The sequence below is a fragment of the Phyllobates terribilis genome, unplaced genomic scaffold (assembly GCF_046119375.1).
Source record: "Phyllobates terribilis strain yellow unplaced genomic scaffold, ASM4611937v1 Scaffold_5__5_contigs__length_657084704, whole genome shotgun sequence".
Classification (NCBI taxonomy): domain Eukaryota; kingdom Metazoa; phylum Chordata; class Amphibia; order Anura; family Dendrobatidae; genus Phyllobates; species Phyllobates terribilis.
Window position 1 is genome coordinate 147,027,600 of NW_027362765.1, and position 12,642 is coordinate 147,040,241.

General features: G+C 47.4%; 1 protein-coding gene across 1 annotated transcript in view; it reads left to right on the plus strand.

The window, feature by feature from the left end:
• The window catches only part of ITGB3 (integrin subunit beta 3), a 112,529-nt gene that overhangs the window by 73,894 nt on the left and 25,993 nt on the right, over nucleotides 1-12,642 (plus strand). Inside the window, exon 11 of the mRNA XM_073683139.1 lies at nucleotides 10,434-10,656. Within this exon, the coding sequence (XP_073539240.1) occupies nucleotides 10,434-10,656 (223 nt within the window). The remainder of the gene's footprint in view (nucleotides 1-10,433; nucleotides 10,657-12,642) is intronic.

The following is a 12,642-nucleotide window of genomic DNA, read 5'->3' on the forward strand; positions in this document are numbered from 1 at the left end:
ATAGGGAGGTTATATGGATTAATAGGAGGAGATATAGGGGATTATATGGAGTAATAGGAGGAGATATAGGGAGGTTATATGGAGTAATAGGAGGAGATATAGGGAGGTTATATGGAGTAATAGGAGGAGATATAGGGAGGTTATATGGAGTAATAGGAGGAGATATAGGGAGGTTATATGCAGTAATAGGAGGAGATATAGGGAGGTTATATGGAGTAATAGGAGGAGATATAGGGAGGTTATATGGAGTAATAGGAGGAGATATAGGGAGGTTATATGGAGTAATAGGAGGAGATATAGGGGAGGTTATATGGAGTAATAGGGAGGAGATATAGTGGAGGTTATATGGAGTAATAGGAGGAGATATAGTGGAGGTTATATGGAGTAATAGGAGGAGATATAGGGAGGTTATATGGAGTAATAGGAGGAGATATAGGGAGGTTATATGCAGTAATAGGAGGAGATATAGGGAGGTTATATGGAGTAATAGGAGGAGATATAGGGAGGTTATATGGAGTAATAGGAGGAGATATAGGGAGGTTATATGGAGTAATAGGAGGAGATATAGGGAGGTTATATGGAGTAATAGGAGGAGATATAGGGGAGGTTATATGGAGTAATAGGAGGAGATATAGTGGAGGTTATATGGAGTAATAGGAGGAGATATAGGGAGGTTATATGGAGTAATAGGAGGAGATATAGGGAGGTTATATGGAGTAATAGGAGGAGATATAGGGGAGGTTATATGGAGTAATAGGAGGAGATATAGGGAGGTTATATGGAGTAATAGGAGGAGATATAGGGGAGGTTATATGGAGTAATAGGAGGAGATATAGGGAGGTTATATGGAGTAATAGGAGGAGATATAGGGAGGTTATATGGAGTAATAGGAGGAGATATAGGGAGGTTATATGGAGTAATAGGAGGAGATATAGGGAGGTTATATGGAGTAATAGGAGGAGATATAGGGAGGTTATATGGAGTAATAGGAGGAGATATAGGGAGGTTATATGGAGTAATAGGAGGAGATATAGGGAGGTTATATGGAGTAATAGGAGGAGATATAGGGAGGTTATATGGAGTAATAGGAGAGAGATATGGGTATAGGGAGGTTATATGGAGTAATAGGAGGAGATATAGGGAGGTTATATGGAGTAATAGGAGGAGATATAGGGAGGTTATATGGAGTAATAGGAGGAGATATAGGGAGGTTATATGGAGTAATAGGAGGAGATATAGGGAGGTTATATGGAGTAATAGGAGGAGATATAGGGAGTTATATGGAGTAATAGGAGGAGATATAGGGAGGTTATATGGAGTAATAGGAGGAGATATAGGGAGGTTATATGGAGTAATAGGAGGAGATATAGGGGAGGTTATATGGAGTAATAGGAGGAGATATAGGGAGGTTATATGGAGTAATAGGAGGAGATATAGGGAGGTTATATGGAGTAATAGGAGGAGATATAGGGAGGTTATATGGAGTAATAGGAGGAGATATAGGGAGGTTATATGGAGTAATAGGAGGAGATATAGGGAGGTTATATGGAGTAATAGGAGGAGATATAGGGAGGTTATATGGAGTAATAGGAGGAGATATAGGGAGGTTATATGGAGTAATAGGAGGAGATATAGGGAGGTTATATGGAGTAATAGGAGGAGATATAGGGAGGTTATATGGAGTAATAGGAGGAGATATGGGGTATGAAGAAATATAGGAGGTTTATATGAAGTAATAGGAGGAGATATAGGGGAGGTTATATGGAGTAATAGGAGGAGATATTGGGAGGTTATATGGAGTAATAGGAGGAGATATAGGGAGGTTATATGAAGTAATAGGAGGAAATATAGGAGAGGTTATATGAAGTAATAGGAGGAGATATAGGGAGGATATATGGAGTAATAGGAGGAGATATAGGGAGGTTATATGGAGTAATAGGAGGAAATATAGGAGAGGTTATATGAAGTAATAGGAGGAGATATAGGGGAGGTTATATGGAGTAATAGGAGGAGATATTGGGAGGCTATATGGAGTAATAGGAGGAGATATAGGGAGGTTATATGGAGTAATAGGAGGAGATATTGGGAGTTATATTGAGTAATAGGAGGAGATATAGGGGAGGTTATATGGAGTAATAGGAGGAGATATTGGGAGGTTATATTGAGTAATAGGAGGAGATATAGGGAGGTTATATGGAATAATAGGAGGAGATATAGGGAGGTTATATGAAGTTATAGGAGGAGATATAGGGGAGGTTATATGGAGTAATAGGAGGAGATATTGGGAGGTTATATTGAGTAATAGGAGGAGATATAGAGAGGTTATATGGAGTAATAGGAGGAGATATAGGGAGGTTATATGAAGTTATAGGAGGAGATATAGGGGAGGTTATATGGAGTAATAGGAGGAGATATTGGGAGGTTATATTGAGTAATAGGAGGAGATATAGAGAGGTTATATGGAGTAATAGGAGGAGATATAGGGAGGTTATATGAAGTTATAGGAGGAGATATAGGGGAGGTTATATGGAGTAATAGGAGGAGATATAGGGGAGGTTATATGGAGTAATAGGAGGAGATATAGGGAGGTTATATGGAGTTATAGGAGGAGATATAGGGGAGGTTATATGGAGTAATAGGAGGAGATATAGGGGAGGTTATATGGAGTAATAGGAGGAGATATAGGAGGTTATATGGAGTAATAGGAGGAGATATAGGAGGTTATATGAAGTAATAGTTGGAAATATAGGAAGGTTATATTGAGTAATAGGAGATATAGGGATGTTATTTGGAGTAATAGGAGATATAGGGAGGTTATATGGAGTAATAGAAGGAGATATAGGGAAGGTTATATGGAGTAATAGGAGGAGATATAGGGAGGTTATATGGAGTAATAGGAGGAGATATAGGGAGGTTATATGAAGTAATAGGAGGAAATATAGGAAGGTTATATTGAGTAATAGGAGATATAGGGATGTTATTTGGAGTAATAGGAGATATAGGGAGGTTATATGGAGTAATAGAAGGAGATATAGGGAAGGTTATATGGAGTAATAGGAGGAGATATAGGGAGGTTATATGGAGTAATAGGAGGAGATATAGGGAAGTTATATGGAGTAATAGGAGGAGATATAGGGAGATTATATGGAGTAATAGGAGGAGATATAGGGAGGTTATATGGAGTAATAGGAGGAGATATAGGGAGGTTATATGGAGTAATAGGAGGAGATATAGGAGATTATATGGAGTAATAGGAGGAGATATAGGGAGGTTATATGCAGTAATAGGAGGAGATATAGGGGAGGTTATATGGAGTAATAGGAAGAGATATAGGGAGGTTATATGGAGTAATAGGAGGAGATATAGGGAGGTTATATGGAGTAATAGGAGGAGATATAGGGGGATTATATGGAGTAATAGGAGGAGATATAGGGGGATTATATGGAGTAATAGGAGGAGATATAGGGAGGTTATATGGAGTAATAGGAGATATAGGGAGGTTATATGGAGTAATAGGAGGAGATATAGGGGAGGTTATATGGAGTAATAGGAGGAGATATAGGGGGGTTATATGGAGTAATAGAAGGAGATATAGGGAGGTTATATGGAGTAATAGGAGGAGATATAGGGAGGTTATATGGAGTAATAGGAGGAGATATAGGGAGGTTATATGGAGTAATAGGAGGAGATATAGGGGGGTTATATGGAGTAATAGAAGGAGATATAGGGAGGTTATATGGAGTAATAAGAGGAGATATAGGGAGGTTATATGGAGTAATAGGAGGAGATATAGGGAGGTTATATGGAGTAATAGGAGGAGATATAGGGAGGTTATATGGAGTAATAGGAGGAGATATGGGGGGAGATATAGGTCTTAAATTGAATAATATAATTGTAAGAGACAAGGGAGTAATTTTTGGTTTTAAAACAGGATGTAGTAGGCAGACTGTGTGGGATAATAGGGAAGGCTAAACCACTGAAGTTGTGATATTGCTCTTCTATAAACATTATATTTGCTTCCATTGCCAAAATTCTATTTGGATCTGTCATCCGACCAATTTTCACAGTACAAGGATTGTGACCCGGCCAAATATCTCTGTGCCCCTGTATATAGATAGTTATTACTATTTTTACATTGTTAAACCAAAGTGATCAAATATGTACACTGCTATGGCTTCTGTGATCCCAATTTATATTGTACACCGGGCAGAATTTCATGTTAGGCCGGACAGCAAATATCCTCAGCAGAAGAGGCAAACGCATCTTCTCCCTCTCTCTCCAAAGAAAATCCTATGTTTATGTAGGGGGAGACCTAAAATTTGCCATAGTCTTACACGTGTTAGCACATGTTCATACTTCGACTTTTTCCGCTGTTTTTTCTGTGAGTCTGCTTAAAAGTAAAAGTAAAAAAATCAATTACAAAATAATCAAAAGAATTGTCCTATCAATCTGTAAGAGAAAATGACTTGCTGTTCATATGTTCTTGCTTCCAAAAGACAGCATCATGTAGGGTAAGAGAACCTGAATCCAGCGATGTATCACTTAGTTTACTGGGTGCAGCAGTTGTGATACAATTAGAGTTTTCTCTGCTGTAGATGAAGCAAAGCTCAGGAAGCTGCCCCTGCCCACACCTCTAACCCACTTTCAATGTACATCTTTGACTAAAAGCTGCTAATCAGGTGTAGTGGCGTGGTTGTACCAGGAGGCACACGGGCAGCTAGTCCGGCAGTGATAAGCTCCTGCTGATAAAGCACTGATTGCATTGAAACAACAGCACACAGCCTAATAAGTGACACATCACTGAAATCAGTGTCACAGCCTCTACCCATTGCTGACAGATTCTCTTTAAAAAAAGTAACATGTCTATTCTTCAAACAATTTCTTCTAAGAAGATGCTCACTAGTTTGCAATACAAGTCAATAGGAAAACTAAAAAGACGCGGGGGCTTTTTGAGTGTTTTGTCAACGTTTTCATTTCAAAAAAGGCTAGTGGTTTTTTTTTCATATTTTAGTGAATTTTTTTTTGTTTAAGTCCAGAAACCCCCAGTAAAATCTCTGAAAAACATTTATAAAAAGTTTGCTTAGGAAATTATCAAAAAACGCTAACAAAAGATCCTTCGGGTTTACAAAACTCCAGAGAAAATGAGAGATTACTGGAGAGTCTTTTGCTGGAAAAACGGACGTTTTTAACCGTCAGAAGAAGATGCAGTGTGAATGTGTAGCACCCTGAGGATTCGGCTGCTACAGGAGTATTGCACCTCAACCCAGAGGTGTGATATTCCACTCCCGGGCAAGGATGGAGAGTGGAACGGAGCTCGGTAGGCTGCATGCACTACACACATCCCATTTCCGGGGAACAGGCCGACGGTACTCCCACTTAGAAATGTGCAGGTACGACCGAGTCTGTTCCTGGCTGGAGTGGGAGGGGGGTGGTACATCCCATGTAGTGTAGGGGCAGATAGGGGGAGCAGCCTGGGTAAAGATAGGAGCTCATTGGGTGCTGGTCACCTGAGCTCACACATAGAGGGTGTATATAAGGTGGGCACCAACTAAGATCAGGGTCAGATGCAGAGAACAAGTCAGATGCAGAGAACAAGACAGCTGCAGAGGAGCAAACAACAAGACAGCTGCAGAGGAGCAGACAGCAAGCAGAGAGGAAGTCAGCCTGCAGCAAGAGAGAGACCCTGAGTGAGAGAGGAGCAGAGAAGGAGTACCCAGAGGGGAGAACAGAGAGGACCCAAGAACCCAAATTAAAGCACCGGGTGAGGAGTCGGCACAGGGTACCGGAACCCAAGCTGGTGGGGGCAGAAAACACACCCTAGCCAGAGACCGGAGGCCGTGGGCAGCATCTGCCACGGTCACCCATCACATCCACCCCGAAGGCACACCACATGAAGGGTCAGGGAACCCAGGGCCAAGGGTGTCCCAACAGAAGGCCCGAGGGAGCTGGACCTAGGTGGATTACTGGTGGGGACGGCCAGAGAACGGGACAGAAAGAGAGCTCAGGGCCACGCTCCGGACTTGTTTGGGGGTTGGCTGGATCCAGGACCTGGTGGACGCAGCACGGCTCGGGTGGTCACTAGCAGCTGGAGTGACCAGTACAACATCTGCAGTAAGTAAACACCCTTAACTGCACAACCCGACTCTGTCTTCACTGCCGTCTGCACTACACCACCACAACCCCCATCCTCTGCGCCTGTCCCCTCTGAGGCTATACCCCTCCCGTTGGGGGTTATCCCACCAAGCTGCGCACCCACCATCAGCCTCAGCGGACCCTGCTGCAGCGGCGGCCACAGTGACCGCATCACAACGGGTGGCGTAGTCGACACAAAAGAACTCTTAATAACATCTGTAGGACTGCCACATAACACTGAGCTTGACGCCCTGGGCACGGGGCCGGGTCACAGCCGCTCGGAGACTACAACCCCCCCATCTGATCCGGTGCCGGGTATTCCCCTCAAAAAGGAATATGTCCCAGGGGGCGCGTCAACTTTGGCGTAGTCGGCAGGATTACGTGCCCGCAACACCCGGGTACTGCGTGCCTGAAGAAAAGTGCAAGTTTACCTCAGAAAGAAGTCTCCCGCCGGTTCCGGAGGGTCCACGCCATCGGACCCCATCACAGGTCGTTTCCCGCCGATTGTCCGCCATTTCCAGCTTGTTCCCGCCATCTGCAGAGTTTCCCGCCACTGGGCGACGCTTCCCGCCAAAACCGCAGATTTCCCGCCTTGGAAGAGCAGCGGACGCCATTATGGGCGTGCCAAAGGAGGGCAAGAGGCCACCTCCCATCGTGGGCCAGGACAGAAAATGGCGCCAAAAGTGGAAACCGCCCCCACCAACAGAGACTGTGATGCTGGAGGTGTCTGTCAGCGTGAAAGAACTACCCCTGGAGCTGACAGTCACCGAGTTGCCCCGGGACCGCCCTCGAAGTGGGAGGAGACGAAAGAAAAGAACGAAGATGGGTGCCGCCTGGAGCAGTCTGGAGCGAGCGCACCCGGAGGCAAGAAGTCTAACGAGGAGTAGCGGAGAAGTTTACCCGGATATGGAGAGAAAGCAGAGCAGCACCGGCCCGCTGGCCAGGAGCCTGCTGGAAGAAGAGCAGAGCAGCACTGACCCGTTGGTCAGGAGCCTGCTAGACACCACGACCCCACTAGGCCTAGTGGAGGTCCTTGCACAGCTCCCCCGAGACCGGGAGTGTGCACAGACTGCCCTGGAGGGCCTCGCACGGAGGATGGCCCGGGTACAGCGCGAGATACTGGCGGAGTGGAGCCGGGAGATGACCCAGCAAGCTGAGACCAGTCAACGGAGCACGCTACCCTGGAAGAGGAAGCAGACCGCCTCTGAGGATGGCGCGGGAGGACCCAAGGCCGGAGACGGCGCCGAGAAGGGAGCCGAACGCATGGAGGCAGGTAAAGGGGACGCCTATACCCCAAGCCGAGAAACCGCCCACCTGCCCCAGCTCCCCGTCGCAGAGCCCGAAAGTCCCCCTGCTGTGCCCGTAGCCGCCATGTCACCGCTATGGACTAGGCCCCGACCGGAAGCCGCCGCAGCGACCCCTGTGACGTCACGCGCCTCGACCCGGAGCGTGACAAAGCAGGAAATACCACCAGCCTGGTCGCAAGGCCTAGTACCCCCGGGCGCCGCATCACCAACAGCGCCCCCTACCTCCGCGGAGCCTCCGGCCTGGCCGCAAGGCCAGGTAGCCCAGGGTGCCGCCGTCCTAACGGTGCCCTTCACCTTCCAGGTGCCCCAGGCCTGGCCGCAAGGCCTGGGCAACCCGGGCGCCACCACCACCGCGCCCGCGCCCGTAAAACCAAGGGTGCTACACCTGGGGGAGGACTTGTTTAGCCAGCTCACATGGCCGGACGGGCGGCCCTTCATCTGGCCCGAAGGATACCATGAGCTGGAACGGCAGCAGAAACTAAGACCCCTGGATGAACCCCTGATTCCGGCTCCGAAGCCCGTGGCACGGATCTCGCCCCCGCTAGCGGAAGCACAGTTTGAGTGGGACCCCACCGGAGAAGATCTAATGGGGTTCACTCAGGAAACTAGGGCAGCTGCAGCAGAGCGCGCTGAGTGTTGCCGACAGCAGCTCGAAGAGTTCGCGAGGGAGCGGAGAGAGAGGCGGGTCCGGGAACAACAGGCCCAAATAAGGAGCGCCGAGCAAAAGAGCCGGACCAGGAGGGACCCCCGTGCAGCGCACAGTCCCCGTACCACCGGGACTGTAATCAAGTTTAACCAGCAGCACGGGTGGGGCTTCATCAGAGACAACAACACCCTCGGCGACGTCTTTGTCACGCGCAGAGACGTGGAATCCCATCTGCCGGAGGGGCACAGAGGTCGTGACCTTTACATCGGGGACGAGGTCACCTTCACCCGGCACAAGTGTGCCAAAGGACCTTATGCCCTCCACGTGCACCGCCTGACGGAGGAGGAGTTGCAGTGCGGGGAGGAGGAGCAAGAGGACCCGGACGGGTCTGAAACTAGAGCCAAAGGTAACCAAAAAGCAAGAGCAGGAGGACGCCGTCGCTAAGGACAGCGAAGCAGGAGCTGTATATAGTTGCCCGTCGGGGCACAGTGAATTGAAACTGAAACCGTAAAATTGAAACTGTTGCTGCTAATATAGTCCCCGTTGGGACCAGCATGTGTGAACTGTTACCCGTTTAACCCCTAAATCCCACTGACCGAGGACTGAGAGCGGTCATTCCTCCCCAATACCTGGCCGAGGACTGAGAGCGGCCAACTTCCCCTGTAAATAGTTGCGCGTCCTAAAGCGCCCCCTACCGGTTTTATAGGAAAACCATTTTTCTAGAGAAACTGTCGCACTTTTCCCGGACACACGTTGCACAGTGTCCGGAGGAGGAACCTGAAACAAGAAACGACTACGAGAATGTTTATATGAAAAGTTTTATATGATGTTTTATATGTTTATGTTTTATAAAAAAAAATGTATGTTTGGTGTTTTATGTCTTGCAGCCCGAGGACGTGCTGTGATTTACCAGGGGGGAATGTAGCACCCTGAGGATTCGGCTGCTACAGGAGTATTGCACCTCAACCCAGAGGTGTGATATTCCACTCCCGGGCAAGGATGGAGAGTGGAACGGAGCTCGGTAGGCTGCATGCACTACACACATCCCATTTCCGGGGAACAGGCCGACGGTACTCCCACTTAGAAATGTGCAGGTACGACCGAGTCTGTTCCTGGCTGGAGTGGGAGGGGGGTGGTACATCCCATGTAGTGTAGGGGCAGATAGGGGGAGCAGCCTGGGTAAAGATAGGAGCTCATTGGGTGCTGGTCACCTGAGCTCACACATAGAGGGTGTATATAAGGTGGGCACCAACTAAGATCAGGGTCAGATGCAGAGAACAAGTCAGATGCAGAGAACAAAACAGCTGCAGAGGAGCAAACAACAAGACAGCTGCAGAGGAGCAGACAGCAAGCAGAGAGGAAGTCAGCCTGCAGCAAGAGAGAGACCCTGAGTGAGAGAGGAGCAGAGAAGGAGTACCCAGAGGGGAGAACAGAGAGGACCCAAGAACCCAAATTAAAGCACCGGGTGAGGAGTCGGCACAGGGTACCGGAACCCAAGCTGGTGGGGGCAGAAAACACACCCTAGCCAGAGACCGGAGGCCGTGGGCAGCATCTGCCACGGTCACCCATCACATCCACCCCGAAGGCACACCACATGAAGGGTCAGGGAACCCAGGGCCAAGGGTGTCCCAACAGAAGGCCCGAGGGAGCTGGACCTAGGTGGATTACTGGTGGGGACGGCCAGAGAACGGGACAGAAAGAGAGCTCAGGGCCACGCTCCGGACTTGTTTGGGGGTTGGCTGGATCCAGGACCTGGTGGACGCAGCACGGCTCGGGTGGTCACTAGCAGCTGGAGTGACCAGTACAACATCTGCAGTAAGTAAACACCCTTAACTGCACAACCCGACTCTGTCTTCACTGCCGTCTGCACTACACCACCACAACCCCCATCCTCTGCGCCTGTCCCCTCTGAGGCTATACCCCTCCCGTTGGGGGTTATCCCACCAAGCTGCGCACCCACCATCAGCCTCAGCGGACCCTGCTGCAGCGGCGGCCACAGTGACCGCATCACAACGGGTGGCGTAGTCGACACAAAAGAACTCTTAATAACATCTGTAGGACTGCCACATAACACTGAGCTTGACGCCCTGGGCACGGGGCCGGGTCACAGCCGCTCGGAGACTACAACCCCCCCATCTGATCCGGTGCCGGGTATTCCCCTCAAAAAGGAATATGTCCCAGGGGGCGCGTCAAATGGTCTTGGTATTTAAGTAATTTCTTGGCAGATAATGTATAGACCAGGAGTTTAAGCCAAACAAATCTCACTCTGAAACTTCTGAAAGTAACTTTATAGTGTTCATTCTCCTCCTATATCTGACTGCCCAAAATTCTTGTTTTCTACCTTCCAGGACATGGACAGTGTAACTGCGGGGATTGTATTTGTGAATCCGACTGGACCGGGGATTACTGTAACTGCACCACCCGCACAGACATGTGTATGTCCAGCAGTGGGCTCCTATGTAGCGGAAGGGGGCAATGTGTCTGCGGGAAGTGCGACTGCACCCAACCTGGTTCATATGGAGACACCTGTGAAAAATGTCCAACTTGTCCAGATGCCTGTACCTTTAAGAAGTGAGTTTTATCTCATGTACCTTCTTGGTATGCAGTTTACATAACTACTCCCTATAGCATCTTCCTACTGCTTATCAGTGTTATATTTCTTCACTGGCCTACAGATAAGAATCACATATAAGTGCCTGTAGGGAAAAAGAGTATTGCCAGCTCTTACTCATTATTCATATTAACCACCATGGTTCCTTAAAGGGAATGTCCACCTCTGAACTCAGAAGAAAATAAAATAAAAATGTTTATAGTGATTTAAAGGGTAACCATTGTTTAATTATGTCATAAATCAATAGTGCATGTGAAAATAAGCAGCTTTATAATATATCTTTTCAGAGAAATCTGCTTCTTTCTCTGCTAGGACTGGTCTTTTATTTTCAAAATTTTCAATTCAGGGGTAAAATCTGTATTCAGTGAAGACAGACTTTCCCATTACTGAGATAGGAGATGGCAGCTGATAATGACGAAATTCTATGATAAAATCTGTATTCAGTGAAGACAGACTTTCCCATTACAGAGATAAGAGATGACAGTTGCTACTGATAACATTCCGCTAGCCCCTCCCTCTTCCTCCCCTCTACATAGAATGTTAGGAGATGACAGTTTCTACTGATCACATTCCACTAGCCCCTCCCTCATCCTACTCTCTACATAGAATGTTAGGAGATGACAGTTGCAACTCTTACCTCAGGAATGGGAAAGTCTGTCTTCATTGAATACTGATTTTACCTGTGAAATGAGAATTTTGAAAATTAAAGATAAATGCAGGAGGGAAAGGAGCAGATTTCTCTGATAAGATATATTACAATGTTGCTTATTTTCACCTGTACTATTGATTTATGAAATAAAATTAAAACAATGGTACAGAGCTCTAAATTCCATTTATATCCACAAAATTGTAATATAAAACTCACCATTAGGCTGCTTGCCCATGATGCGGATTTAATGCGTTTCTGCGGCACCATTTCCATTGCGAAAACGCATTAAAAACGCTGGTTAAGTTGTCTGCCATGTTTCCCAATGATAATCCGCATGTTCTGTGCACATGTTTATTATCATTGTGGTAAAAATCCACAGCACAACCATTAATTTGGCTGAAACGTGGCAAAATCGCCGCCATTGACTTGCATTGACTGCATAACATCCGAATGACTACACGTACACATGCGGATATTATGCGATTCAATGCGCGGATGATACCCGGGTCTGGAGAAGAGGAGACTCTCCTCCAGACCTGGGTACAATAGTACTTGTAGTTAAAAAAGAAATAAAATTTTAAAAAAACATATACTTACCTTCTGATGGCCCCCTGTCTGCTCCCGGCGGCGCTGCTGGCTCTTCGGCTGCTCATGGTGGTGTAAAAGGATCTTCCATGACGTCATTTAGTCATGTGACAGGTCATGCGACCGCTTTTTAGAGCACCGCGAGCCGCAGAAGACACCGGACGCATCGCTGAGGAGACTGGGAGCCATCTGAAGGTGAGTATAATGTTTTTTTGATTTTTTTACATTTTTATTCTTTTTTTTACTATTGATGCTGCATTTGCTGCATCGTAACTTGGTCACACAACATAAATCCATGCCGATTGTATGCATTTATATAGTGTGACCAAGTTGTCAGGCACTTTTCCAAGTGATGCTAAAATTGCTTGGAAAAGCACTTGACAACCCGCATGCGAAATTGCATGTTAACCCCTTACTGGCCTGGGGCGTTGAGCCCGCACTGAACCAGGCACATGTCAGCTGATTCTTACAGCTGACATGTGCCCGCAACAGCCGCGGGTGGAATCGTGATCCACCCGCGGCTGTTAACCAGTTAAATGCCGCTGTCAATCTCTGAGAGCAGCATTTAACAGCGCCGTGCCGGAAGCGCGTCACTTACCCCTCCATCGGTGACCCCGTCACGTGATCGCGGGTCACTGATGGGTGGGCATGACAACCCTGGGTCTGCAGCAGACCCCAGTGGTTGTTATGTAAAGATCGCTATGAGCGCCAC